Consider the following 23,031-nt stretch of genomic DNA (forward strand, 5'->3'; position numbering starts at 1 on the left):
ACACCCCCCCTCCCGCCGCGAAGCGAGTGCGCGGCGGCGGCGGGCGCGGGGCGTTACGGTACCCGTCGTGCCCCGCGCGGCCGGAAGTGAGTGCGCAGCCCCGGCGGCGGCGCGGCCTCCTCGCCCCGGTCCCGCCGCTCCCTCGGGCCCGTCCCGGTCCTGCCGCCGCCGCCGCCATGAAGGACGTGCCGGGCTTCCTGCAGCAGAGCCAGAGCGCGGGGCCGGGCCAGGCCGCCGTGTGGCACCGCCTCGAGGAGCTCTACAACAAGAAGTGAGCGGCGGGGACGGGGGTGTGTGTGTGTGTGGGGGGAATGCCCGGTGTTTGTTTGTTCCCGGTGTCTCACGGCGGGTGTTTTGTGTCCCCAGGCTGTGGCACCAGCTCACTCTGCAGGTGCTGGACTTCGTGCAGGACCCCTGCTTCGCTCAGGGCGATGGGCTCATCAAGGTGAGGGGGGGGGAGGATTCCCGGGTGTGGGATTTTCCCGTGGCACAGGGATGGGGGGGGGGGGTTGTACCCGGGCAAAACGCAGCCTGTAAAAACTCATCTCTGTAATAATCCTCCTGGAGAATCGCTGACCCGGGTGGACTCACCTCCCGTAAGCCTGCGGGGTCTGCGTGAAAATCCGGTTAAAATTAAACGTGTCGGTTTTTTTATAACCTTTGAAGTCGTTCTTTACTTTCCTTCACTTTTAAGTTTTTTATGTTTGAGAGATGTAGGGGGATTGTCGGGTGTTTTGTAACTTTCGAAGTCGTTCTTTACTTTCATTCACTTTAAGTTTTTTACGTTTGGGAGGTGCAGGGGGATTTTTATTTATTTATTTTTTCCACTCCCTTCTGTAACGAGGGGTTTGCCAAGTGCAGGGCGGAGTGTTGGGTGTTCACGGATGCTTCCCTCAGGTCCCTCCTTGGAGCTGGGAGGAGCTAAAATGGGTAGTTCTGGGCTCCTGGATTCTTCACAGTGCTGGAATTTCTGTATGGGTGCCCAGTTTGTTGGAAAAATCATGGAATGGTTTGGGTTAGAAGGGACCTTAAGGAACATCATGCTCCACTGTCCTTGGAAGGGACACCTTCCACTTGCCCAGGTCCCTCCAAACCCTGTCCTGCCTGGCCTTGGACACTTCCAGGGATGTTCAAACGAGCTGGAATGGAGGGGGAATAAGAGTGAGAAGCTCTGAACTGGGGTTTCCTTTGCCCTGAGTGTCCTTTTCCTTGTCCCCACAGCTCTACGAGAACTTCATCAGCGAGTTTGAGCACAGGTGAGTCACCTGGGGGTCACCTGGGGGGGGCTTGGGGGGTCACCTTGGGGGTCCTGTGCTGACCCCGGGCTGCTCTTTGCAGGGTGAACCCCCTGTCCCTGGTGGAGATCATCCTGCACGTGGTCCGGCAGATGACAGGTGCGTGTCCGCCCCCTCTCCCTGTGCTGCTCTTAGCCCCTGATCCCTGTGGAATGTGGCCAGGCACAGGTGAATCTCGGATGGGGAGCTGCTGCCCTGGTGCTTTCCGAAGGGAAAGCACTGGCTTGGAAAGCTTAAGATTGCTGCTGCCTCCTGGAGTAGGAAGTCCACAGCTTCCCTGGGGAGGTGGTGGGTGAGGAAAAGCCCGGCCTACCTGGCAGCACCTGCTGCAGGTTGAGGGCACGCTGTGGAAAACACACATTCCAGCCTTCAGGAGTCCAGTGAACGATGTATTTTTAGGTGAAGTTCAGCTCCACGGGACCTCCTGGCGCTGCTGCTTTTTAAAACCTGTTTTTTCTCTACTCCAGATCCCAACGTGGCCCTGACTTTCCTGGAAAAGACTCGGGAAAAGGTATGTCTGAAGCTGCTCCCTGAGGCAGTTCACCGGCAGGTGAGGAGGCTCCGGTCTGTGTGTGTGTGTGACACCTGTGCTGTAGAATCCAGGGATTTTACTGCAGGAATGTGATCAGTGATGTGCACCCAGCCCTGTCCCAGCCACCTGGCTGCAGGTGACACTCCCAGCAGGTCCCCCTGTGTCCCTGCAGGTGAAGAGCAGCGACGAGGCCGTGATCCTGTGCAAAACAGCCATCGGGGCCCTCAAGCTCAACATCGGGGACCTGCAGGTCACCAAGGTGAGGGGTGGCCCGGGCTGGGAGGTTTTGGGGTGCTGTGGCGTTCCTTGATTGTCCCAGCTCCCAGCTCAGAGGGTCTCGTGAGCCTCCCCAGGATGTGGGAGCTGCTCCTGGTGACCTGGGGTGTTGCTGCCTGAGCGAAGCACGTGGGGTTTGTCATCCTTGACTTGTTTTGGAACCATCTTTTGAACCCAAAATGAGATTTCTCATGCAGGGCAGCTTTAGATCTCCTAGAGCAAGCACAGACTGATGGCTTTGGGCGTGTGCACCATGGAATGCTGGAATGGTTTGTGTTGGAAGGGATCTTGGAGAGACCATCCAGTTCCATGGGCAGGGACACCTTCCTCTCTCCCAGGTTGCTCCAACCCCCATCCAACCTCTCCCTGAGCAATGAGGCAGCCACAGCTTCTCTGGGCAACCTGTGCTAGGTCCTCACCACCCTCACAGGGAAGGATTTATCCCAAAATCCCACCCAAACCTTCTTCCCTTCAGTTTAAAGCCCTTAGTATATATATAATTACATATATATATAATTATAGCTGCCGGGTTGGTTAAGGGGTGGGGTTTTTCCCCCCCTCACTACTGTGTGACGGGAGACTGCTGCTTTATTTTTAAACAAGCACATAAATACATGCATAAGTAGTGTGGTGGTGGCTTTGGCTGTGCTGACACTGGCGGGGTGTCCCTCCTGCCCTGGGCAGCACCCAGGAACACCGTGACCCTCCCGGCGCTGCGCCGGGTGCTCCTCGCCCTTTACAAAGGCAGGTCTCCCCCCCGCCCAGGAGACCATCGAGGAGGTGGAGGAGCTGCTGAACACCCTGCCCGGGGTGACCTCGGTGCACAGCCGCTTCTACGATCTCTCCAGCAAGTACTACCAGACAGTGGGGAACCATGCCGCCTACTATAAGGATGCTCTGCGCTTCCTGGGCTGCATCGAGGTCAAGGACCTGCCAGGTGACTCCTCTGCGTGGAAAATCCCGCTTTCCACGCTCTGCTTTATGAAGTAAACACCCTGGCAGAGGGGTTTTTTTCCGTGTTGTTTGGCTGTGCCCTGGTGGATCCAAGGTCTGGCTGGATCGGGCGGTGACCCCACCCAGGATCCTGCTCCTAAGCTGCCCCAGGGGTGATGGGAGGGGGGAGTACCCCTGCCAGAAGGGGGTGTTTGTTCTAATTCCCCAAAAATCTTCGCTCTGGATTCCAGAAGTGGCGCTTTTGCGCTGTGGTTACTGCGGGCTCCTGAATTTCCTGGCTCGGGAGAGGGTGAGGGCTGGGAATGGTTTAATGCAGGCACAGAGAAGGATGAGGGAGGGGTTGCTGGGGCTTGAACTGCTGCTTTACCCAAATCATCTTTGTTCTGGGGTCTTTCTTCATCCAAACCATTTTTGGGGTTTTTTTTCCAGTATCAGAGCAGCAGGAGAGAGCCTTCACCCTGGGGCTGGCTGGGCTGCTGGGAGAAGGTGTTTACAACTTTGGGGAGCTGGTAAGTCCTGCCACATTCCTCCATGGAGCCTCAGGAGCTGATTTTACCCTGCTAACGCCCTCCTGCCTGGTTCCTGCAGCTCATGCACCCCGTGCTGGAGTCCCTGAGGAGCACAGACCGGCAGTGGCTCATCGACACCCTCTTTGCCTTCAACAGTGGCAACGTGGAGACCTTCCAGGCCCTCAAGTCGGCCTGGGGGCAGCAGGTGAGGGGTGTTGTACTGCTGAAGGCCCAAGCTCAGGGTTTACAGAGCCCACTTGGAGCCTCTGGACCTCTACTTTACTACCTTTACCTAATTCCTGGCTCTGGTGCACTGGTATAATTCTAATTGGGGTATAGGAATTATTTCATCATGATACACGTCATTAGTTTTCTTTTGGCTCCCCTCTGGTTGATGGAAAGAAATAGAGAGAAATCTCCTGTGATCCAAGGGCGGAGCACACACAAATGTCCTGCATGGGCAGGTAATCCCAGATTTGATCTCTATAACGGGAGTGTTCCAGTGGAAAAGAGTGGTTTTCCCTCCTGTTCTGGGAAGTGTGTGGCAAACAGTAGCGTTGGATGTTACCTGCACTGGCTGCCCCAGGAGTTACTGACACAGCAGTAGTTTGCAGGTGGATTTGTGAGTCCACTGGCCCTTGACAGGCTGCCTGCCTGGTGAGCTCCGTGTTCCGTGTGCAGCCCCTGGGATTTGTTTTCTGGAACCGTTCCCAGGTGGTGGCTGGGCTGTGACGGCCTCCTCCCTCCTAAATAAAGCCCCCTCAGGGATTTACTCCTGCATGTAACAAGCTGCTCTCCCCCAGGTTGAGGGGAAAATGCAGTAATGACCTGATGTGGTGCATTTTCTCCCTCCACAGCCTGACCTGGCTGCGAACGAAGCGCTCCTGCTGCAGAAGATCCAGCTGTTGTGTCTCATGGAGGTGAGCTGGGATGTTGCCCAGAGAAGCTGTGGCTGCCCCATCCCTGAAAGTGTCCCAGGCCAGGCTGGCCCCCAGGATGGGGCTTGGAGCAACCTGGTCTAGGGAAAGGTGTCCCTGCCCATGGCAGGGAGTGGAATGGGATGAGCTTTAAGGTCCCTTCCCACCCAAAGCATTCTGGGATTCTGTGATATGGAAGAGGGGCAGAGGAAGCCTTGTGTCTCAGGGGTGGTTTCTGGAGTGATAACTCTGAAAGTTGGACTTTATTTGACTTATTTTAGTTAAATATGAGAAATGCAGTTGCCGATGCAGAGTGAGGCTGGGCAGGGCAGCACAAGGGAGGCTCTGTGTGCTGTGGGAACCACTAAAACCCTGTGGGGTTTGTTTTTTTGCTCTGTTCCCTGGACTCAGATGACTTTCACCCGCCCAGCCAACCACCGACAGCTCACCTTCGAGGAGATTGCCAAGAGTGCCAAAGTCACTGTCAACGAGGTGAGTTTGGGGTCAGACAAACTGAGTAACCTCCTGGTTTGGGAGCTCTTAAGAGTGTCTGGGTAGACCTGAGTCACATGAAATCCCTGGATCACTGAGGTTGGAAAAGACCTCCAAGATCACTGAGAACACGTGCCCGATGCTCACCTTGTCCCTCAACCCAGAGCACTGAGTGCCACATCCAGTCATTCCTTGGACACCTCCAGGGATGGGCATCCACCACCGCCCTGGGCAGCCCCTGCCAATGCCTGGCAACCCTTTCCATGAAGAAATTCCCCCTGATGTCCAACCTGAAACTCCCCTGGCACAGCATGAGGTCACTTCCTCTTGTCACTTGTTCCCTGGGAGAAGAGCCCGACTCTCACCATCTGGCCAGACCCCTGTTCCTGCTGCCTGGGGGTGCTTTGGCTCAGTTGGCTTTTTCCAATTGCCTCGTTCTTCCTGGGATTTCAGAGAAAAGAAAATTAATTTGGTTTTGGGGGAAAAGAGCTCCCTCCTCTATGTTGAGGTGTCAAGTCTCAAGGCAGTTCTGTCACCCGAAAGGGGGGCAGTGAGAGCTGCTGCCCTGGACTCTGCGTGTGAACAGTCTGCTGTGAAGGCGCCAAAGGAAGGTTTTGTTCATCTCAGAGTGATCTGAGTCGTTTTCCTTGAATTGTTTCTGTTCCCAGGTGGAGCTGCTGGTGATGAAGGCGCTCTCGGTGGGCCTGGTGAAGGGCAGCATTGACGAGGTGGACAAGAGGGTGCACATGACGTGGGTGCAGCCACGTGTGCTGGACCTGCAGCAGGTAACGGGAACGAAATCGGCACTGGGAAGGGTCACAGCTTGGGAATGAGCCTCCCTGGGGCTTCCTGAAGGGGAATCAGCTTTTCCTTTTACGTGGTGCCTGTAATTTCACCCTGGGGTAGCTGGTGCTCTTCACACCCGTGTAGGGAGTGGGTGGTCAGAAACCTGACGGGGGTGACACATCCTTTGTGGAAGCCACACAAACACCACGGAACACAGAAGCCATGGCTGTGTTTTCCAGAGGAATCCAAACATCCATGTGGCTGCCTCATTCCTAAATGTTCTGAAATAACCCACTGGGAGTTTTGAGGATGTAGGAGGCACATTCCCCTCGGGAAAAGGGTGATTCAGAGGATGTTGAGCATCTCAAGTCCATCCTTGAGAAGTTTTAGGAGACTGCACAGGGTGCCTTTACCTTTAAACCCAAAAATGAGTATATGGAATTCCAGCTGCAAGGAATTCCTTTGGTTCATTTCAATTTAACTTTTAACAGTTGCTGATTTGCTGGTAGAAGCTGTTAATCCCAGGATGGTTTGGGATGGAGGGGACCTTAAAGACCATCCAGTCCCACCCCCTGCCAGGGGCAGGGACACCTTCCACTAGCCCAGGTTGTTCCAAGCGCCGTCCAACCTGGCCTTGGACACTTGCAGGGACGGGACAGCGCCCTTTCCTGGTGTGTGGGGTTTTGAGGAGTGGTTTGGGGTCTGAGGTGTGTGTCCCTGGAGGTGCCTGTGGGCATTCCCAGGAGCTGAGGTGCTGGCTCACCATGGCCTTGCCTTGCAGATCAAAGGGATGAAGGACCGCCTGGAGTTCTGGTGCACGGACGTGCGGAGCATGGAGATGCTGGTGGAGCACCAAGCCCACGACATCCTGACATAGAGGGCCTGGCTCTGGCCCCGGGAGAGTGATTCCTGCTGCTCCTGAGGCCGGCAGCACTCAGACCACTGACTGCACTGAATCCATGGAGGGGGTGGGTGGGCACAGGGGGGAGCAGCATGGGATGTATTTTGGAGGAGTACGTGGCCTTTTGCTGTGTGACCCTTTGGTGCTTGAGTCAGGCTTTCCCTCTGCTGACACGAGTGGCTCTGATCCCAGAGCTCCGTCCTGGGGGAGGGATGGATCACTCCCAATCCCTCCTGCCTCCAGCTGCTGCGGGAGGGTGGGATCCTGGTGCAGGTACTGAGGGGTCTTGGCCTTAGGGGGCACAGCCAGCCCCGCTGCCCTCTCCCCCTGCCCCTGCAGCGGCCCCAAGGCAGCAGCATTCCCTCAGTCCTCTTCCCCAAATCATCCTCCCTTCACCCCTCCTCGTTTGCAGTAGAGGGAGTGTTTGCTCCATCCAAGGGTTTTCCCGGGAATCCCGGTTAGTGGGTGTGTTCACACACTTGAGGGCGTGGTTTGTCTTTCACCAGCGCTTTGTGCTCAGGTGAGGTGCAGCGGCATTGCCGGAATAAACGTCTCTGCCTTCCCTTTTCTGGAATCCTGTGTCATCTCCATCCCTTTAAAAACACGTTTTCCCCCCCCCCCCCTTCCCCGAGTGTCACATTTCCTCCTCGGTTTCACATTGTAAACCCCTTTCTCAGAGTAATCCAGCTTTAAACCTGCCAGTCTCCGGTGGGATCGGTGTGTGAGTGTGGAGCACGTGGTACCTGAGCGTGAACCCGGTCAGGTTCCTTTTGTGGGGAATTCCAGCCCTGATCGCTGTTCCCAAGCTAATTGTAATGGACTGAGAGCTGAAACCGGGGCGGGTTCTTGTTCTGCTTTTGTTTCTTAACGGTGACTTTAATAGTCTTCATTGGGAGTTGTTTGTCCTGCTGCTTCCGTGGTTTTCTGGGGTGGAAGTTTTTTGTGCAGGTTGAGAATGTGGAACAAATGGGGATCTGAGCTGGGATCTCTCCCAGTGTCCCTAGGGATGCATGAACTCCTTGTTATGAGGCAGGACAGCACTTGGCACGGGGAGTTATAGCTGTTGTTGCCTGTAACAAAGACACAAACCAACAGAGTGCCGGTTTATGCGGTGCTTTATTCGGGGCCGGGAACCTGAGGACTAGCGTCCCAAGTCAGGATTCCAAAGACCCTCATTTTTCGTACTGCTTTTATACTCTCACACAAACATGTCTACGTGCAATTTCTACATGAAAGCAGTTACACTTAGTTACACACAAACTCATATTTCATACTGATAACAATTGGTAATCATCTACTCTAATTATAAATCTGCTTAAGTTGTGTTACCCCTAGAAACTGTTTAACAGACCCTTACCACATCTAAGGTAACAAATCATTATATACATGCTTGACTAAATCCTTTGATTATTCTTCCCACCTCTTCAGCACATTCCATTCTTACAAACAAGGTTGCTAACCTACTACTTTGGAGTGTTGTTTTCTAGGCCTACTCTCCTACTAAGCCTTAGCCATTCTACTACTAAATTTGAATTATTCTGCAACACTGTGACTTCAGATTGAATGGAGTTGTGTCCACGGATCTGGTTAAATTCCCTGGGGTGTGGGTGGGTTTTTAAAAGCTGCTGCCAATGTATCCGTGGTCAGTCCTCTGACCACTGCTGGGATTCAGGAGTCTGTACCTGCTGGGATTCAGGAGTCTGTACCTGCTCACCCTCCTCACTACTGCTTTCCAGGCCCTTCTGGCTGAAATTCCTTCCTGGGTGGGGGGTGTTCAGTGCCCAGTGCCTGCCTTTTCCCTGTCAGTTCAGCTGTTGGATTTGACTTTCCTAATTCCTGCTGCATCTTGTCTTCCAACGCTCGTTCCTGTCGCTTCTGCTGACTTCAGGAGAGCGTGTGGAGGAGACAAGTGTTCTGGAAACTGTTCCCTTCATTTCAGTTAAGGACAAGAAAAGGCTTTAAGGAGCACAGTCTCCTTCCCAGTGCCGTGTCAGATCTCGCCCTCATTCTCAGGGCCGTGTCCCTACACATTGGGATGGAGGAAGTTCCACCTGAGCCAGCAAGTTGTGGGGCCGCTGCTGCTTGAGATCAGCATCAAAAACCCGGAATGTCACTGTGGGAAGCACTAACAGCTTCTCCCAGGAGGATTCCAACAGCTCCTGTGCTGTGGGAGCAGCTGCGAAGCCCCAAGCAGCTCCCGGTAATGGAGATGAGATCTATGGATCTGTGACGGCTCCAGAGGTTTTTCCAAGATATCTGGAAGTACCTCTTGCTACCTGACCTTTCTCATGTGCTGGCTGCTTCCCTGAGACAGGTAATTTGGGATGTGGTGGATGGAATGCCCTTTGTGCAGGGGGGGAGGGCAGTCAGGTGCCTGTGAGACCCTTTTAATGTCGATTCCAGTCTTTGGGTGTTTTCCTACCGGGAATTCACCTTGGCTTTGCTTCCTTGCTTGTGCTGGGAGAGGTGACCGGGTGCCTGCCCTGTGCTGTGCTGCAGCTGCAGCAGGTAAAGGCTCCAGAGGGAATATCCCTTCCCACTGGAGGGAATGCTGCCTTCAGGACAGATTTCCAGGTCATTCCATACGGACACCCATGTGGATGAAGCAAACCCGAGGAGCCAGTTGTGCTGAATGCAAAAGTGAATTTTAATGAACAGGCCTGGGGGGTTCCATCCCAGACAGGGTCCGTCCCGGAGGCTCTTCCCTCAGGATTCTCTCTGCAGGGAACAGGCTGCTCCTGCCACTCCTCACTCCGGCCTGGCCTTGTAGTGGTCTATGTGGGCCAGGACCCAGGCTGTGGGCAGCAGGAACGAGACGAACATCACAGCCAAGGCAATGCCTTGCTCCTGAGGGGGAGAAGGAACGGGAATTAGTGGGATGGCTGGGCCATGGGATGTGGGGGGGGGGCTCCTACGAGGGCTGTGCCATGGTGTGGGGGCTCCTGGGATGGCTGTGCCATGGTGTGGGGGCTCCTGGGATGGCTGTGCCATGGTGTGGGGGCTCCTGGGATGACTGTGCCATGGTGTGGGGGCTCCTGGGATGACTGTGCCATGGTGTGGGGGCTCCTGGGATGGCTGTGCCATGGTGTGGGGGCTCCTGGGATGGTTGTTCCATGATTTGTGGGGCTGCTCTGGTGCCATCCAACACCACGGACCCAGCTCACTTCCCTGTGCTCTTCCCAGTCCCGTGGCTGTGGGATGGACCCGCCGTGGGGCTGTGGAGGGAGCTTTGGGAAGCACAGCCATTCCCACTGGCAGCAGATGGACCTGGTGCTCTCCAGGCTCGTTGTTTCCATCTCTCCACGTTTCTCTGCCGGGATATTCACTGGCAAACTGGAACAGTGCGTGACCTTGAGGCTCTGGCCAGGGCCCTCAGTGTTTCCAGAGGCAGCTGTGCCTGACTTTCAGGTGACTTTGGAAATTGCAGCCAGCAGCAGCCCCTCATTTCTCTGCTGCACCAGGGCAGCATCAACCTCCTGCACTGGTACCTTTCTTTCACTTATTTGGCTAGAAAAAGCATCTCCAGGCTCATGCAGACCTTGGAAAGGCAGCAGGGGGAAAACTGCCCGGACAAGGGGTGGAGGGGGAACCAGCCAGGGTTTTGGTGAAAAGCTCCTTTTTCCCCACCTTGTTTCACCCTGCCCAGGAGGATCTGGATTGGGGGGGACCATCCCCAGAGGGGGGAGTGTTAGAGGGACCTACAGGCTCTGTGGTGACAGCAGAGTGTCCTTGTCCATGGGGACACTGGCTTTGGGCTGAGTGTTCCAGGATGGGGGGACTGAGCCCGGGTCTGCCCCTGAGGGACCACCAGTGTCCTGCTGTCCCTTGGCTTCACCTCCCCAAGGGACACCCTGGGCTGGGGTTTCTAAACCCCAAAGGTTTAAAAAGGGGCTTGAAAGGATAAAATCCAACAGGAGCCTGAGGGTAGGGGGGGCACAGGACATGGCCCCCTGTGGGGGTGTGGGCTGGACCTTGGGGGCACCTTCCTCCTCTACCTCCCTCTCCCCTTTTGCCTCCACCCCCGTCAAAAACAATTTGTCCCTAACACGGGGGGTTTGGGCCCTTCCAACGGGGGTGTCTCCCCCCTTTTTTAGCCCCCCCCTTCCCCCCGGGTACTCACGGCGGCAGAGAGCGGGTGCTCGGGGGGGTGGGACCTGAGCTGGGCGTGGGGGGCACGGGGGGCCCGCAGGGCGGCCGCCAGGAGCTGGGAACCCCTCTGGAAGACCCTCATGGCGCCGTCAGGGCGATCCCGCTGCTCCTGGGGCTCTGCAGCTGCCCAGCTTGTCACTGTCACTGCTGCCACCCTCCCATCCCTCCTCCCCCGCCACCTCTTGGCACGGGACCTGCTGCGGCTCCGAGGGCATGGGGCGGAACACCCCGAGGTGGAAAGACTTTCCCGAATTGTTTTCTGCCGAATTTTTCTTCCCTTAATCCTTTTCAGGTTTTTTTTCCCTCAGCAGCACCCAGCTGCCCAAGGCTCTGAGGCCAAAAACTGTCCCCAGCCGGCACAGGGGGACACTGCACTGCTCTGCTGGAGAGCAGAGGCCTCCCCTTCCCTTGGAGCAGACCTTTTTCCCTCAGCAGAACTCCCTTTCCCTTGAGCAGAACTCCCTTTCCCTTGAGCAGAACTCCCTTTCCCTTGAGCAGAACTCCCTTTCCCTTGGAGCAGAACTCCCTTTCCCTTGGAGCAGAACTCCTTTTCCCTTGGAGCAGAACTCCTTTTCCCTTGGAGCAGAACTCCTTTTCCCTTGGAGCAGAACTCCTTTTTCTTGGAGCAGAACTCCTTTTCCTTTGAGCAGAACTCCCTTTCCCTTGAGCAGAACTCCCCTTCTCTTGAGCAGAACTCCCCTTCCCTTGAGCAGAACTCCCCTTCCCTTGAGCAGAACACCTTTTCCCTCGGAGCAGAACTCCTTTTCCCTCGGAGCAGAACTCCTTTTCCCTCGGAGCAGAACTCCTTTTCCCTCGGAGCAGAACTCCTTTTCCCTCGGAGCAGAACTCCTTTTCCCTGAGCAGAACTCCCTTTCCCTTGAGCAGAACTCCTTTTCCCTTGAGCAGAAATCCTTTTCCCTTGAGCAGAACTCCTTTTCCCTTGAGCAGAACTCCTTTTCCCTGAGCAGAACTCCTTTTCCCTGAGCAGAACTCCTTTTCCCTGAGCAGAACTCCTTTTCCCTGAGCAGAACTCCTTTTCCCTGAGCAGAACTCCTTTTCCCTGAGCAGAACTCCTTTTCCTTTTGAGCAGAACTCCTTTTCCTTTTGAGCAGAACTCCTTTTCCCTTGAGCAGAACTCCCTTTCCCTTGAGCAGAACTCCCTTTCCCTTGAGCAGAACTCCTTTTCCCTTGGAGCAGAACTCCTTTTCCCTTGGAGCAGAACTCCTTTTCCCTTGGAGCAGAACTCCTTTTCCCTTGGAGCAGAACTCCTTTTCCCTTGGAGCAGAACTCCTTTTCCCTTGGAGCAGAACTCCTTTTCCCTTGGAGCAGAACTCCTTTTCCTTTGAGTAGAACTCCTTTTCCCTTGGAGCAGAACTCCTTTTCCCTTGGAGCAGAACTCCTTTTCCTTTGAGTAGAACTCCCCTTCCCTTGAGCAGAACTCCTTTTCCTTTGAGCAGAACTTCTTTTCCTTTGAGCAGAACTCCTTTTCCTTTGAGCAGAACTCCCCTTCCCTTGAGCAGAACTCCCTTTCTCTTGAGCAGAACTCCCCTTCCCTTGAGCAGAACACCTTTTCCCTCGGAGCAGAACTCCTTTTCCCTCGGAGCAGAACTCCCTTTCCCTCGGAGCAGAACTCCTTTTCCCTGAGCAGAACTCCCTTTCCCTTGAGCAGAAATCCTTTTCCCTTGAGCAGAACTCCCCTTCCCTTGAGCAGAACTCCTTTTCCCTGAGCAGAACTCCTTTTCCCTGAGCAGAACTCCTTTTCCCTGAGCAGAACTCCTTTTCCCTGAGCAGAACTCCTTTTCCCTGAGCAGAACTCCTTTTCCTTTTGAGCAGAACTCCTTTTCCTTTTGAGCAGAACTCCTTTTCCTTTGAGCAGAACTCCTTTTCCCTTGAGCAGAACTCCTTTTCCCTTGAGCAGAACTCCTTTTCCCTTGAGCAGAACTCCTTTTCCCTTGAGCAGAACTCCTTTTCCCTTGAGCAGAACTCCTTTTCCCTTGAGCAGAACTCCTTTTCCCTTGAGCAGAACTCCTTTTCCCTTGAGCAGAACTCCTTTTCCCTTGAGCAGAACTCCTTTTCCCTTGAGCAGAACTCCTTTTCCCTTGAGCAGAACTCCTTTTCCCTTGAGCAGAACTCCTTTTCCCTTGAGCAGAACTCCTTTTCCCTTGAGCAGAACTCCTTTTCCCTTGAGCAGAACTCCTTTTCCCTTGAGCAGAACTCCTTTTCCCTGAGCAGAACTCCTCTTCTGTGGGCTTTTTAAATTTTATACTGCTCCAAACACCATTCTGGGGGAAAGGACTGTCCAGAATTCCTTATTCCTCTAATAATGGGAAGGAAGTGGGGTGTGTGCTGGTGGGGTTACCCCTCGTCCCCCTGTTCCAACACCTGCTGGAGTGGGGTCCAATTCTGCAGAGCCCCCATGAATTCCTGGCTGCTCTCCTGGGGATGGTTATTCCTGCCCCTACCCTGGACTCAGCCCGTGCCAGGACCAGCTGCTGGCTGTGAGGAACAAGTAAAAGGCCAACTGAATCCTGCTGGGGCGCAGCTGGGATTTGATCCTGGAATACAAAAGGAGTAGAGGTGAGAGCAGGCGTTACTGCTCAAGCTCTGCCCTTTGCTGCTCCTCAGGGTCTCCTCAAATCACCCCCAGGGTATTGGCAGCCACAAGATTGACCCAGCCAGGCTCCACGGGGGCTTTTGCATGGATTTACAGCGGAGGACAGATGTGTGGTGTCAATCTGGTAAGTGCTGGATTGGTTAATAAAATAATCCCTGCGAGCACCAGGGCAGAGAGACCGGTGGTGCCACCCCTGGATCCCTGACCCACCACCATGGGATCAGCTGGATGGGGCTTGGAGCCACCTGGGCTAGTGGAAGGTGTCCCTGCCCGTGGAGGGGCTTGGAACAAGATGGCCTTTAAGGTCCCTTCCAACCCAAACCATTCTGAGATTGTGTGTCTGTGGATCGTTCTGCTGCGGCCTCGGAGCGTGGGGCAGCTCAGCCAGGGAATGACAGAGGTTTTCTTGTCCCCTCTTTGGGAATAACTCAGTGAGATGCTGCTCCAGCTGAGGGGGGGTGTCGGGGACTTGGGGAATGGAGCTGGATGCCAGCAGCACCCCTGGGTGCAGGAAGCCGGGGTGGGGGCTCACTGGGACAGGGCTGAGCCTGGAAAAGCCATGATGGGATAGAGGGCTGGCAGGAGGGAAGCCGGGAAACACGTGCCAGAGCCAAAGTCCAGGTCTGTTCCCCCTGAAAACAGGCGAGCAGAAGGGTCAGAGCGTGGCTGGGGACACGGGATGGTCATGGTGTGTGGCTCTGGCTGGGGGGGGTGGGGTGGTGTGCTGCTCTCCCCGGCTCTCCACTGCGGTTCTCAGGCGTCTTTTGGATCGTAAATCGTCCGAGTTGGTTTTTCTCTTTCAGTTCCTCCTTCCCAGGGCAGGGGGCAGAGCCGGGACATCTGCCCCGCTCCTGCCGCGGGCACTGAGCTGAGCTGGGCAAACATCTGCGTGCGGAGCCTGATTTTTCTAACTTTTTTTTTTTTTTTTAAGGGGAAAAAAAAGCGATTTCCTTCCTTCTCTCTCGGTCGGGCAACTTCCGTCCTTCCCTGGGACAGCCTCTCCCCGCCTGCAGGGCCAGGGCTCGGCTCAGCCCCGGACCGAAGGCAAGACCCACCTCCTCGCTTCCGCACCCTTGGGCTTGGGCTGGGGTGGGATTTTTAACTTTCCCGAAGGCAGGATTTTCCTCCCTGTTCAGTCTAAGTGAGGAAAGCGAGCTGAGCCTGAAAGCTGCCGCATCTGGCTGCTGTCAGGGAGGGATTTTGGGGTCTTCCCTGACCCCGTGTTACCCTGGCTGGATTCCCAGCTCTGCCCAGAGTCTCTCAGGGCCTCATTTCATCATTCCTGTGTTATTCCAGTGCCCGACATTGCCAGGAGCCAGCTGCAGCTCCCTTTTGTCAGGTGCTGTTTGCGCGTTTCTGTATCTGTAGGTATCTTTAGTCTTTAATTATATGTATATATTTATACGTGAAACAAATACGTTTGTAAATCTAGCAATGAAACAGAAAGCTCCTGCCCCAGGGAGCTGAGCTGGAGATGCAGGAGTGAGGGGGAACAGGGAGGTGCAGCGAGCTGGGAAAGGGGGAAGCTCAGGAGACACAGAGTGTTTCAAGGTGTCATGGAACAACACTCGGGAGGCAGAGGAGGCCAGAAGAGGAAGGCGGTTGTGTGTGTTGGGGGAAACTGGTGCAGCCCCATCAGAGAGAGGGCAGCAGAAGAGGAAGAGGGGAAAGGCTGAGAAGTGATGAAGCCTGTGGGGTTTGGGGGAGCTGCAGGAGACGCTGGGATGGGGCGAGGGGGTGGAGAGAGAGCTGGGACGGAGGAAAACCACTGGAGGTGACCAGAGGGGACCCTAAAAGGGCCAGAGGTGGCCGGTGGCAGGCGAGCAGCACCTCTGTGGCGGCGGCCAGGGCGTCCCGGGGACGTGGCGGGGAGCGGAGCAGCAGCTCGTCCCCTCAGCCCCCGTCCCGGCCGTGCCGCTCCGCAGGTGAGGGGTGGCAGCGATGGCCGAGGGGGACCCCGCGGTGTTCACGGCCCGGGCGCTGCCCGCGGACCCGCGGCTGCTGCCCACGGTGACCAACGCGTACCTGGGCACCCGCGCCTTCCGCGACATCCTGCACGTGGGCGGCGTGTACAGCGGGGCCGCGGGGGACACGCACCGCGCCGACCTCCCCAGCCCCCTCGGCGTGAGGGTGGCGGTGCCCGGCACGGACGGCCCCGCCGAGAGCTTCGTCCTGAACACCCGGACAGGTGAGCTGGGAGCGGGGAGGAACCTCCCCCTCCCAAATCTGACGTGCCTTCCCCTCAGGCTCCTTCCCTGCCCTCTCCCCCGTAGGTTAAATTCTCACTTCCGTACAGTCACCTCTTCTCGTTCTCTGTTCACCTCGGGGTGTTGTCCTCCTGAAGCAACTGGAAAAACTCCCCTTTCATATAATAAGTTTCACTCATGAGCCCCCTTTCATGTGTAAGTAATATAACAATAAAATAAGCAGTTTTCAGTTTTCAGGCCGTAGCTGGATTAGCAGGTTTAGCAAATCATGAAGCCTGATAAAATGTTTAATGGCACAAACCATCCCTCAGCAGCTCGGCCAGGGGCAGTGTCAGCAGTGCTGTCTGGTCAACAGCTGGATCTGGACCTGGGAAAGGCCAGCAGGAACCAGTAGATAGGGAAGGGGCAGGAATCTGGGACAGAACATCAGGACCCGCGGGTGCCAAAGGCTCTCGCTGTGCTTGCAGGGACCTTCAGCCACACAATTCAGTGCCCTGGTTACGTGGCCACCCAGCAGCTCTACGCCCACCACTCCCTGGTCCACCTGATGGCCTTCAGCGTCACCATCCAGCGCTTGGATCGCTCCACACAGCCCGTCACCATCCAGCTCCAGACCCCGTTCGTGCCACAGAGCCAGGACCTGGACCTGCTCCCGGGGCCGGACTTCCAGGGAGCACAGTGAGTGTGGGGGATGGGGGTCCCTGCCCTGAGCCCACCCTCCGTGGGCTGTGTCACACTGCCCACTCTGCTCTGGGCACTAAACTGCAGATGTGAGGCTGGAGCTGGGCTGGAATGGTGGGTGGTGTGGGGCTGGAATGGTGGGTGGTGTGGGGCTGGATTGGTGTGTGGCGTGGAGGCTTCTGCACGCCTGCTTTTTCCTGGCAGGTGTATAAAACTTCCCCTCAAATTAAGCATAGAAACATTTTTATATAGTTGCAACTCCGGAATTATCCCTTACACTGATGTGTAAGAGCAACAAAGGCCCTGGGGTCAGATGTGATTCCAAAGAAGTGAGACTGGGCAAGATGGGGAGTTTGGAGGAGATGACCTTTAGAACTAGATTCCTGGGACTGGGGACCATTTGTTGGGGCTTCGCACTGAAAGAGGGCAGGGTTAGATGGGATATTGGGAAGGAATTCTTCCCTGTGAAGGTGGTGAGGCCCTGGCACAGGTTGCCCAGAGAAGCCGTGGCTGCCCCATCCCTGGAAGTGTCCAAGGCCAGGTTGGATGGGGCTTGGAGCAACCTGGGATAGTGAAAGGTGTCCCATGGCAGGAGGTGGGACTGAGTGGGCTTTAAGGTCCCTTCCAAGCCAAACCATTCTGGGATTCTCTGATGAATCTCGGTATCCTGCACGTTGGGGATGGGACAGCAGCGGAGCTGAAGTGTGGGGATGAGGCAGTTTCCATCTGGGAATGGGAGCCTGGCACCTTGGAGTCCCCTCTGGGTGTTGGATGTGCACAGGGTCCCCCCTGCCCCATCCCTCCCTGTCTCCCACAGCTACATCCACGGGCAGACGCTGGTTCCCGAGGTGGAGGGGGGGCCCCGTCCCACCGTTCACATGCTCTGGACCCCCGTCCCACCCTCCCTGACGCTGGGTGGGGAGGAGCAGGAGCGCTCCTGGGAGTTCCTGACGGCCGTGGCCGAGAGCGAGGAGGAGGCCAAGCGGAGCTACAGCGAGGGGCTGTCCCTGGTGGCCGCGGGGGCCCTGCTCCGCTCCCACACCCGCGCCTGGGCCGCGCTGCGCCGGCGCTGCTCCGTGGAGCTGGACGGGCCCCCGGCCCTGCAGCAGGCCCTGCACGGCTGCCTCTACTACCTGCTGAGCGCCCTCCCGCCCCGGGGCAGCCCGGGGTTCCTCTTCCATGGCATCAGCCCTGGCGGCTTGTCCAACGGAACCCGGGGCGAGGACTACTGGGGACACATCTTCTGGGACCAGGTGAGTGGGGGCCGTGCTGGCTGGTAGCCTGGGGGCTTGGCACAGTGACTGGGATGGAGAAGACGCCATTGTTCCGTTGGGGTGGGGAAAACTCCGTCCTTCCACTGGGATGGAAAAGACTATCCTTTAATTAGGATGGCAAAGACTATCCTTTATTAGAGATGGAGAACACTCCATCCTTCCACTGAGGGGTGAAGCTGGCAGTGCCCCACCAGCCAGTCCCACCACCTTGCCCCGCAGGACACCTGGATGTTCCCCAACATCCTGCTGCTTTACCCTGAAGCCGCCCGAGCCATCCTGGAGTACCGGATCCGCACGCTGGCGGGAGCCGTGCGCAACGCGCGGGAACAAGGCTACGAGGTGGGACGGGGACGGCGGGCTGAGGGCACGTCACCGGCCCCTGTCCCCAGGAGGGGGAGGCCCTCAAGGTTAGGGTTGTTTTCTGCTGGCAGGGCGCCAAGTTCCCGTGGGAGAGCGCGGCCACCGGCCGCGAGGTGTGCCCCGAGGAGATCTATGGGGCCCAGGAGATCCACGTCACCGGGGACGTCCTGGTGGCCTTCGAGCAGTATTACTGCACCACGCAGGTAAAGGGAGTTTGTACCGCCTGGACGGCCCCGTGGCAGGGCCCACAGGACACCTGGTGACTGTCACCGTCCCTTCCCAGAGGAATTCTGCTCTGTCTGCTCCTCGGGGTCCCTCCCTCAGCCTTGCCTCATCCGTCCGTGCTCCCGTGGGTGTCTCAGCACCCTGTTGGCTCAATCCAGGCCAGTTTTCTGACTTTTCCTCCTGTCCCCTCCATCTCCTCAGAGCTCCTGTCCGACCTCCTGCTGATTTTGGCTCTGGCAGGATCTCCCTCATGCCCCTGTTTTTCCCTGGCTTTGGCTCCCCCAGGACCAGAAGCTGTTCCGGGAGGATGGGGGCTGGGAGCTGGTGGAAGCCGTAGCTCAGTACTGGTGCAGCAGGATGGTGTGGAGCGAGGAGGAGCAGCTCTACCACATCAGAGGTACCTGTGCCATGGGAAGGGGGTAGAAAGCAGAGGTTCAGAGCCACCTGGTCTAGTGGAAGATGTCACTGCCCATGGCAGGGGTGTGGAACTGGATGAGTTTTAAGGCCTCTCCCAACCCAGTCTACCCTTGGATTCCATGACTTGAAGGTTCCCTTGCCCGTGAAGTGGGGGGAGATGCCCTCGGGATGAGGTACCTACACCCATCAGCCAAAGCTGTAACCCAGGTTGTTCCTCCTTCACCACCAGTACCACAGATATTCTTTTATCGAGCATCCCACCGAGACCATGTGGGATCCTGCCAGAGGCTGCACCTCTGGCTGGGCAGGCAGGAGGTTCCCCATTCTCCAGCCATGCCCCTGAGGAGGGGCCCAGGCCCCCTGGGTGTGCTCAGGTGTGAAGTGTGCCCTCCTGTCCCCCCAGGTGTCATGCCCCCAGACGAGTATCACCACCAGGTCGATAACTCCGCTTACACCAACGCCGTGGCCCGGCGCAGGTAACGTGTGGGATGTCACCTGGAATCACTGCCTGGCTCTCTCTGCCTCCTGGAAACGCTGTCCAGCTCTCTGCTTCCTGGAAGCACTGCCTGGCTCTCCTCTCTCCCACTCTGCAGGGACTGGAGGCAGTGGGGCTCCCGAGGGGATGCTTCTTCCGCCTCCTCACACCCCTCTCCCTGTCACCCCTCTGCAGTCAGAGGAAGGAGCAGGTGGGGCCATGGCCACTCCTCAGGTGCCCATGTGAGACTGAGAGGGATCTCCCTTCACAGCAGGGCTCCTCCCTCAGCATTCCGTGAGATGTCTGTGCAATTAGCCAGCTGGAGACACCCACAGCCGGCGGAATGGGCTCCTGGCTCCCTGACGGAAGGTGTTACCCCCGGCTCAATCTCTGACCCCTGTTCTTCCACAGCAGCTTTTTCTGCAGCTTAATCATCTCCTTCTGTCTCTTTTCTCCTCCCATTGTCACCCATCCCTGACATAACACATTGTTTCTCCCTTTTTCCAGCTTAAACTTTGCCGCTGAAGTTGGTCGGGACCTGCTGCTCCCAGTGCCAGAGGAGTGGGAGGACCGTGCCAGGAAAATCAAAGTGCCGTTTGATGCAGAGAGGAAATATCACCCCGAGTATGATGGCTACAGCCCAGGTGAGCAGGGAGGCAGGGGCAGCCCTTGAAGGCAGCCACGGGTCACCCTTTTAACCCTGGAAGGAGCAGGACTCCGACTGGTTCAGACTTGGGAATGGTGAAAGAAGAGCTCTTGCCGCTTCCTGAGTGCGGAGAGCCAGGCGTGGGGATGGTTTTCCCACCTCTCTGGGTCATTTCTCGTTAGTGGGCTGAAAAAATGAGGAAATTTGGGAGCACAGAGTAGGAAGAGTCTTACTGCAGGTAACAAGGTTGCTGTGATCCCCCTGGTGACAGTCAGGTGCATCCATCAGTCTGTTGTTCCTGGCTCATGCCCGCGATCCAACCGGCCCCTTGGGCCGTCATTCCCAGACAGTGCCCACTGCCTGGCTGGCCCCTCTCCCCCCAGGTGAGCCAGTGAAACAAGCTGACGTGGTCCTGCTCGGGTTCCCACTGATGCACCCCATGAGCGCCGAGGTCCGGAGGAATGACCTGGAGATGTACGAGCCCGTCACCGACCCGGCCGGGCCAGCCATGACCTGGGTACGGAGAGGGCAGAGCCCAGGGTGGGATTTGCCCTGGGGGGGTTGTTTCCATCCAGGACAGTCGCTGCCAGACCCACCAGGCAGGATTCATCAGCCCTGCTCCAGAGCCCAGGGGAGGGCGGACGGTGCAGGGCCGGGGGGTGTGCGGGGGGTGTTGGCTCTGGGTCGGGATGGTGGCAGTGGAGGTGCTGCTCTGCTGTGCTGTCACCAGCAGCACTGACAGACCCTTTCCCTCTCTGGCAGAGCATGTTTGCCGTGGGCTGGCTGGAGCTGAAGGAGGTGCAGAGAGCCCAGAGCCAACTGCACAAGTGCTTCAGCAACATCACAGAGCCCTTCAAGGTGAGTGGCGGGGCTGCAAGTCCCTCTGGTTTGTGTCTCACCTGCTCCCAAGTAGGTGACACCCCGCTGAGAGACGCCCCAGATGTGTGACAGGGCCGGTGACAACGGCATTCAAACCCACACAACTGCCTGAAGTGTCCCAAATCAACTCCTGAGTTGTTTCTTTCTCGTGCCAGTGCAGGTCTGGGTGGAGAACTCGGATGGTTCGGGAGCTGTGAACTTCCTGACAGGGATGGGTGGATTTCTGCAAGCCGTCCTCTTCGGCTACACAGGGTTCAGGTGAGACCTGTTGTGTCACATTTAATTCCTGCTTGTCCCTTAAAATGTCCCTGTTTGGTTGGAGCAAGATTGGGAACTGAGGTGAGAGACTCAACCTGGGACAAATTTGGGAAGTAAAGTGCCATTCCCTGAACCTGTTCCCTAGCTCAGCTGCAACATCCTCCTGTGTCCTTTGGATGGGGTGAGGAAACACCTTCTACAGCCCCCTCTGTGGCCCCCTGCACACACGTGGCTCTGGGAGCCTCCATGGAGGGAAGTGCTGAGCAGGCATCGCCTCAGCTTTAAAATATCTCGGGAAAACAGGGAGCTGTTCGTATAATTTCAGAGCTGTGTCTCGTATCTGGTGGTTTCCACCCTGGAGCCATCGCCTCTTAAACCTATTCTTGGTTTAACTGAGGCTGGATCGAGCCTTTTGATTGCCAGTGAAAACTTCCAGCACTAACCACGTGTTTTTACTCCGTGTGTGTGGCCAGAGGTGCTGGGAAACCCCCACCAGTTCCTTGGTGGAGCTGGGGTTTGAGCCGCCGTATTCCCAGCTGGAAAACCCACCCATTCCTTGGTGGAGCTGGGTGTGAGCTGCAGTATTCCCAGCTGGAAACCTCAGCCTCGGCTTTGGCCGAGCTGGGAGGTCTCCAGGCACTCCGGGTGTGTCAGATTGGGCCCCTCGTGGGACAGGCACAAGCCACGGGCTTTGGGGCTCTGGCCAAATTTCCAGAGGTTGGGATGACACTGTGCAGCCCTGGGGGCCATGCTCCTGCCCTTCCCACCATAGGGCACAGATCCTGCCTGGCACTGGGGCTCTCCAGGCTCTGGAGCCTCCCTCGAGCCCTCTCCAGTCCCTCTTAACATGCTGGAGTTGATGGTCAAGAGCTCTCGTGTGCCAAGATCTGGGTCGGAGACAACAGTGACCGTTGTTTTTCCTCACCCAGAGCCAACACCCACACAGGCTGTTTGGCTTTGAATCAGGGCTAGAGGAAGTGTCAGGCTGTTTGCTCCACTATCTCTGGAGAAGGAGCACGAACAGCTGTACTTCCAGCCCTCCAAACCGTGGGAGTGGGAGCCGAGGTGGGTGTCTGGAACTGAGCTGCCCCAGAAGAAAAGAATAATACATTTTTCTCCTTTTTTTTTTTTTTAAATTAAAAAAAAGTATAAAATCCAACCTTAAGGAAACCCCAGGCCCAAACTGTGGAACTGGAGTGGGACAGGAATGTCTTTGGGTGCTGGGCTGTGAAATTATGGCCCCTGTAGCTCCTCAGCAGATGCTCCATCGGTGTGTTGGGGATTTGCCCAGAGATCCTTGGATGCACTCCAGGATACTTTCACGCTCCTCCGGGGTGCACGAGGTGGAGATGCCTGGAGAGGTGGACACACCCCAGAGGTCGTTGGCCTGTGGCTCCCACTGTTCACACCCTGACGTGCTCCTGCCTTTCCAGGATCTCGAGGTCCGGCCTCCGCTTCGATCCTGCCTTTCCCCACGACATCACCGAGCTGAAGCTCTCCGGCATCTCCTACTTGGGCAACAAACTGGATTTCACCATCACCACAGCAGAGATCTGTATGGAAGTGACTGAGACCTCCCAGGACCCTCTGGCATCTCCCCTGGAGGCAGTGCTGGAGTCGGGGCACCGCTTTCCCCTGCGGGAGGGTACGGCAGCAGCACCCGGCTCCGCTCCCCGAGATAAAGAATTTGGGGAGAAACCATTCCCATACCTCACACAAGGGTGTTTTTGTTGCAGGGCAGAGTGTCTCCTTCCCTATGGCACCCGGCTGGATCCAGAGGTCACCCACCAGGACCCCGTAAACCTTGGCTGGTCCATGTTTTACCCGCGGGAGCAGCAGATCCGGGATGTTGGCAAAGGGGGAAGGTAACGGTGGGCAGAGGGGGAGTCCCAGGCTGTGCCATGAGCCCTTGGCCCCCCAGGACTGAATGTGCCACCTGTCCTTGTGTTCCCGGGGAGGGGGGGCTGTCCACAGAGCTGTGACCATGGCAGGGGGTCAACATGTCTGTTCTGGGGGCACCGAGCCCCAGAATCCCCTTCACGCACCTCCAGCGTCTCTCACTCAGCACAGGAGGTGAAATCAAGCCTGAAAATGACCATTTCAAATGAATTTTCTAAACACTCAGGAGCTGTTTGTGCTCTCTGTATCTGCATTTGTAAGAAGTCTCTTCCTGAACGGATCTGT

The 23,031-nt window shown here is 56.6% G+C and overlaps 2 protein-coding genes and 1 long non-coding RNA gene across 4 annotated transcripts; 2 read left to right on the forward strand and 1 right to left on the reverse strand.

Annotated features, from left to right (window-relative positions):
• The first annotated feature begins 73 nt into the window (after positions 1-73).
• On the forward strand, positions 74-7,236 carry PSMD13 (proteasome 26S subunit, non-ATPase 13). Its single transcript, XM_032690970.1, has 13 exons — positions 74-271; positions 367-445; positions 1,222-1,256; positions 1,339-1,394; positions 1,763-1,806; positions 2,000-2,086; positions 2,869-3,040; positions 3,487-3,566; positions 3,646-3,771; positions 4,424-4,486; positions 4,895-4,975; positions 5,644-5,760; positions 6,543-7,236. Exons 1-13 carry the CDS (start codon positions 177-179, stop codon positions 6,636-6,638), a joined length of 1,131 nt encoding a protein of 376 aa, XP_032546861.1. The 5' UTR covers positions 74-176; the 3' UTR covers positions 6,639-7,236.
• Positions 7,237-9,288: 2,052 nt separating this feature from the next.
• LOC116788678 lies at positions 9,289-10,990 on the reverse strand. The gene is made up of 2 exons (XR_004357704.1): positions 10,783-10,990; positions 9,289-9,509 (listed from the first exon to the last, which is right to left on the reverse strand). It is a non-coding gene; the product is annotated as an uncharacterized LOC116788678 (long non-coding RNA).
• A 4,376-nt stretch (positions 10,991-15,366) lies between these two features.
• On the forward strand, positions 15,367-22,971 carry PGGHG (protein-glucosylgalactosylhydroxylysine glucosidase). Of its 2 annotated transcripts, none has more exons than XM_032690898.1 (13): positions 15,367-15,613; positions 16,100-16,310; positions 17,131-17,566; positions 17,807-17,926; positions 18,019-18,150; positions 18,458-18,569; positions 18,993-19,065; positions 19,572-19,708; positions 20,094-20,227; positions 20,473-20,568; positions 20,750-20,847; positions 22,281-22,492; positions 22,584-22,971. In XM_032690898.1, exons 1-13 carry the CDS (start codon positions 15,367-15,369, stop codon positions 22,646-22,648), a joined length of 2,073 nt encoding a protein of 690 aa, XP_032546789.1. In that variant the 3' UTR covers positions 22,649-22,971. The 2 variants fall into 2 exon arrangements, with proteins under 2 accessions (XP_032546789.1, XP_032546790.1); XM_032690899.1 differs by having other exon boundaries at positions 15,574-15,827.
• The last annotated feature ends 60 nt before the right edge of the window (positions 22,972-23,031 follow it).

The sequence above is a fragment of the Chiroxiphia lanceolata genome, chromosome 6, assembly GCF_009829145.1.
Source record: "Chiroxiphia lanceolata isolate bChiLan1 chromosome 6, bChiLan1.pri, whole genome shotgun sequence".
NCBI classification, from domain to species: Eukaryota; Metazoa; Chordata; class Aves; order Passeriformes; family Pipridae; genus Chiroxiphia; species Chiroxiphia lanceolata.

Coding starts and splice junctions, on each gene's coding strand:
- PSMD13 (XM_032690970.1), top strand. CDS start 177: ATGAAGGACGTGCCGGGCTTCCTGCAGCAGAGCCAGAGCGCGGGGCCG. Junction 3,041..3,486: donor CGAGGTCAAGGACCTGCCAG/GTGACTCCTCTG, acceptor TTTTTTTTCCAG/TATCAGAGCAGCAGGAGAGA. Junction 3,567..3,645: donor TTTACAACTTTGGGGAGCTG/GTAAGTCCTGCC, acceptor TGGTTCCTGCAG/CTCATGCACCCCGTGCTGGA.
- PGGHG (XM_032690898.1), top strand. CDS start 15,367: ATGGCCGAGGGGGACCCCGCGGTGTTCACGGCCCGGGCGCTGCCCGCG. Junction 20,228..20,472: donor CCGGGCCAGCCATGACCTGG/GTACGGAGAGGG, acceptor CCTCTCTGGCAG/AGCATGTTTGCCGTGGGCTG. Junction 20,848..22,280: donor TTCGGCTACACAGGGTTCAG/GTGAGACCTGTT, acceptor CTGCCTTTCCAG/GATCTCGAGGTCCGGCCTCC.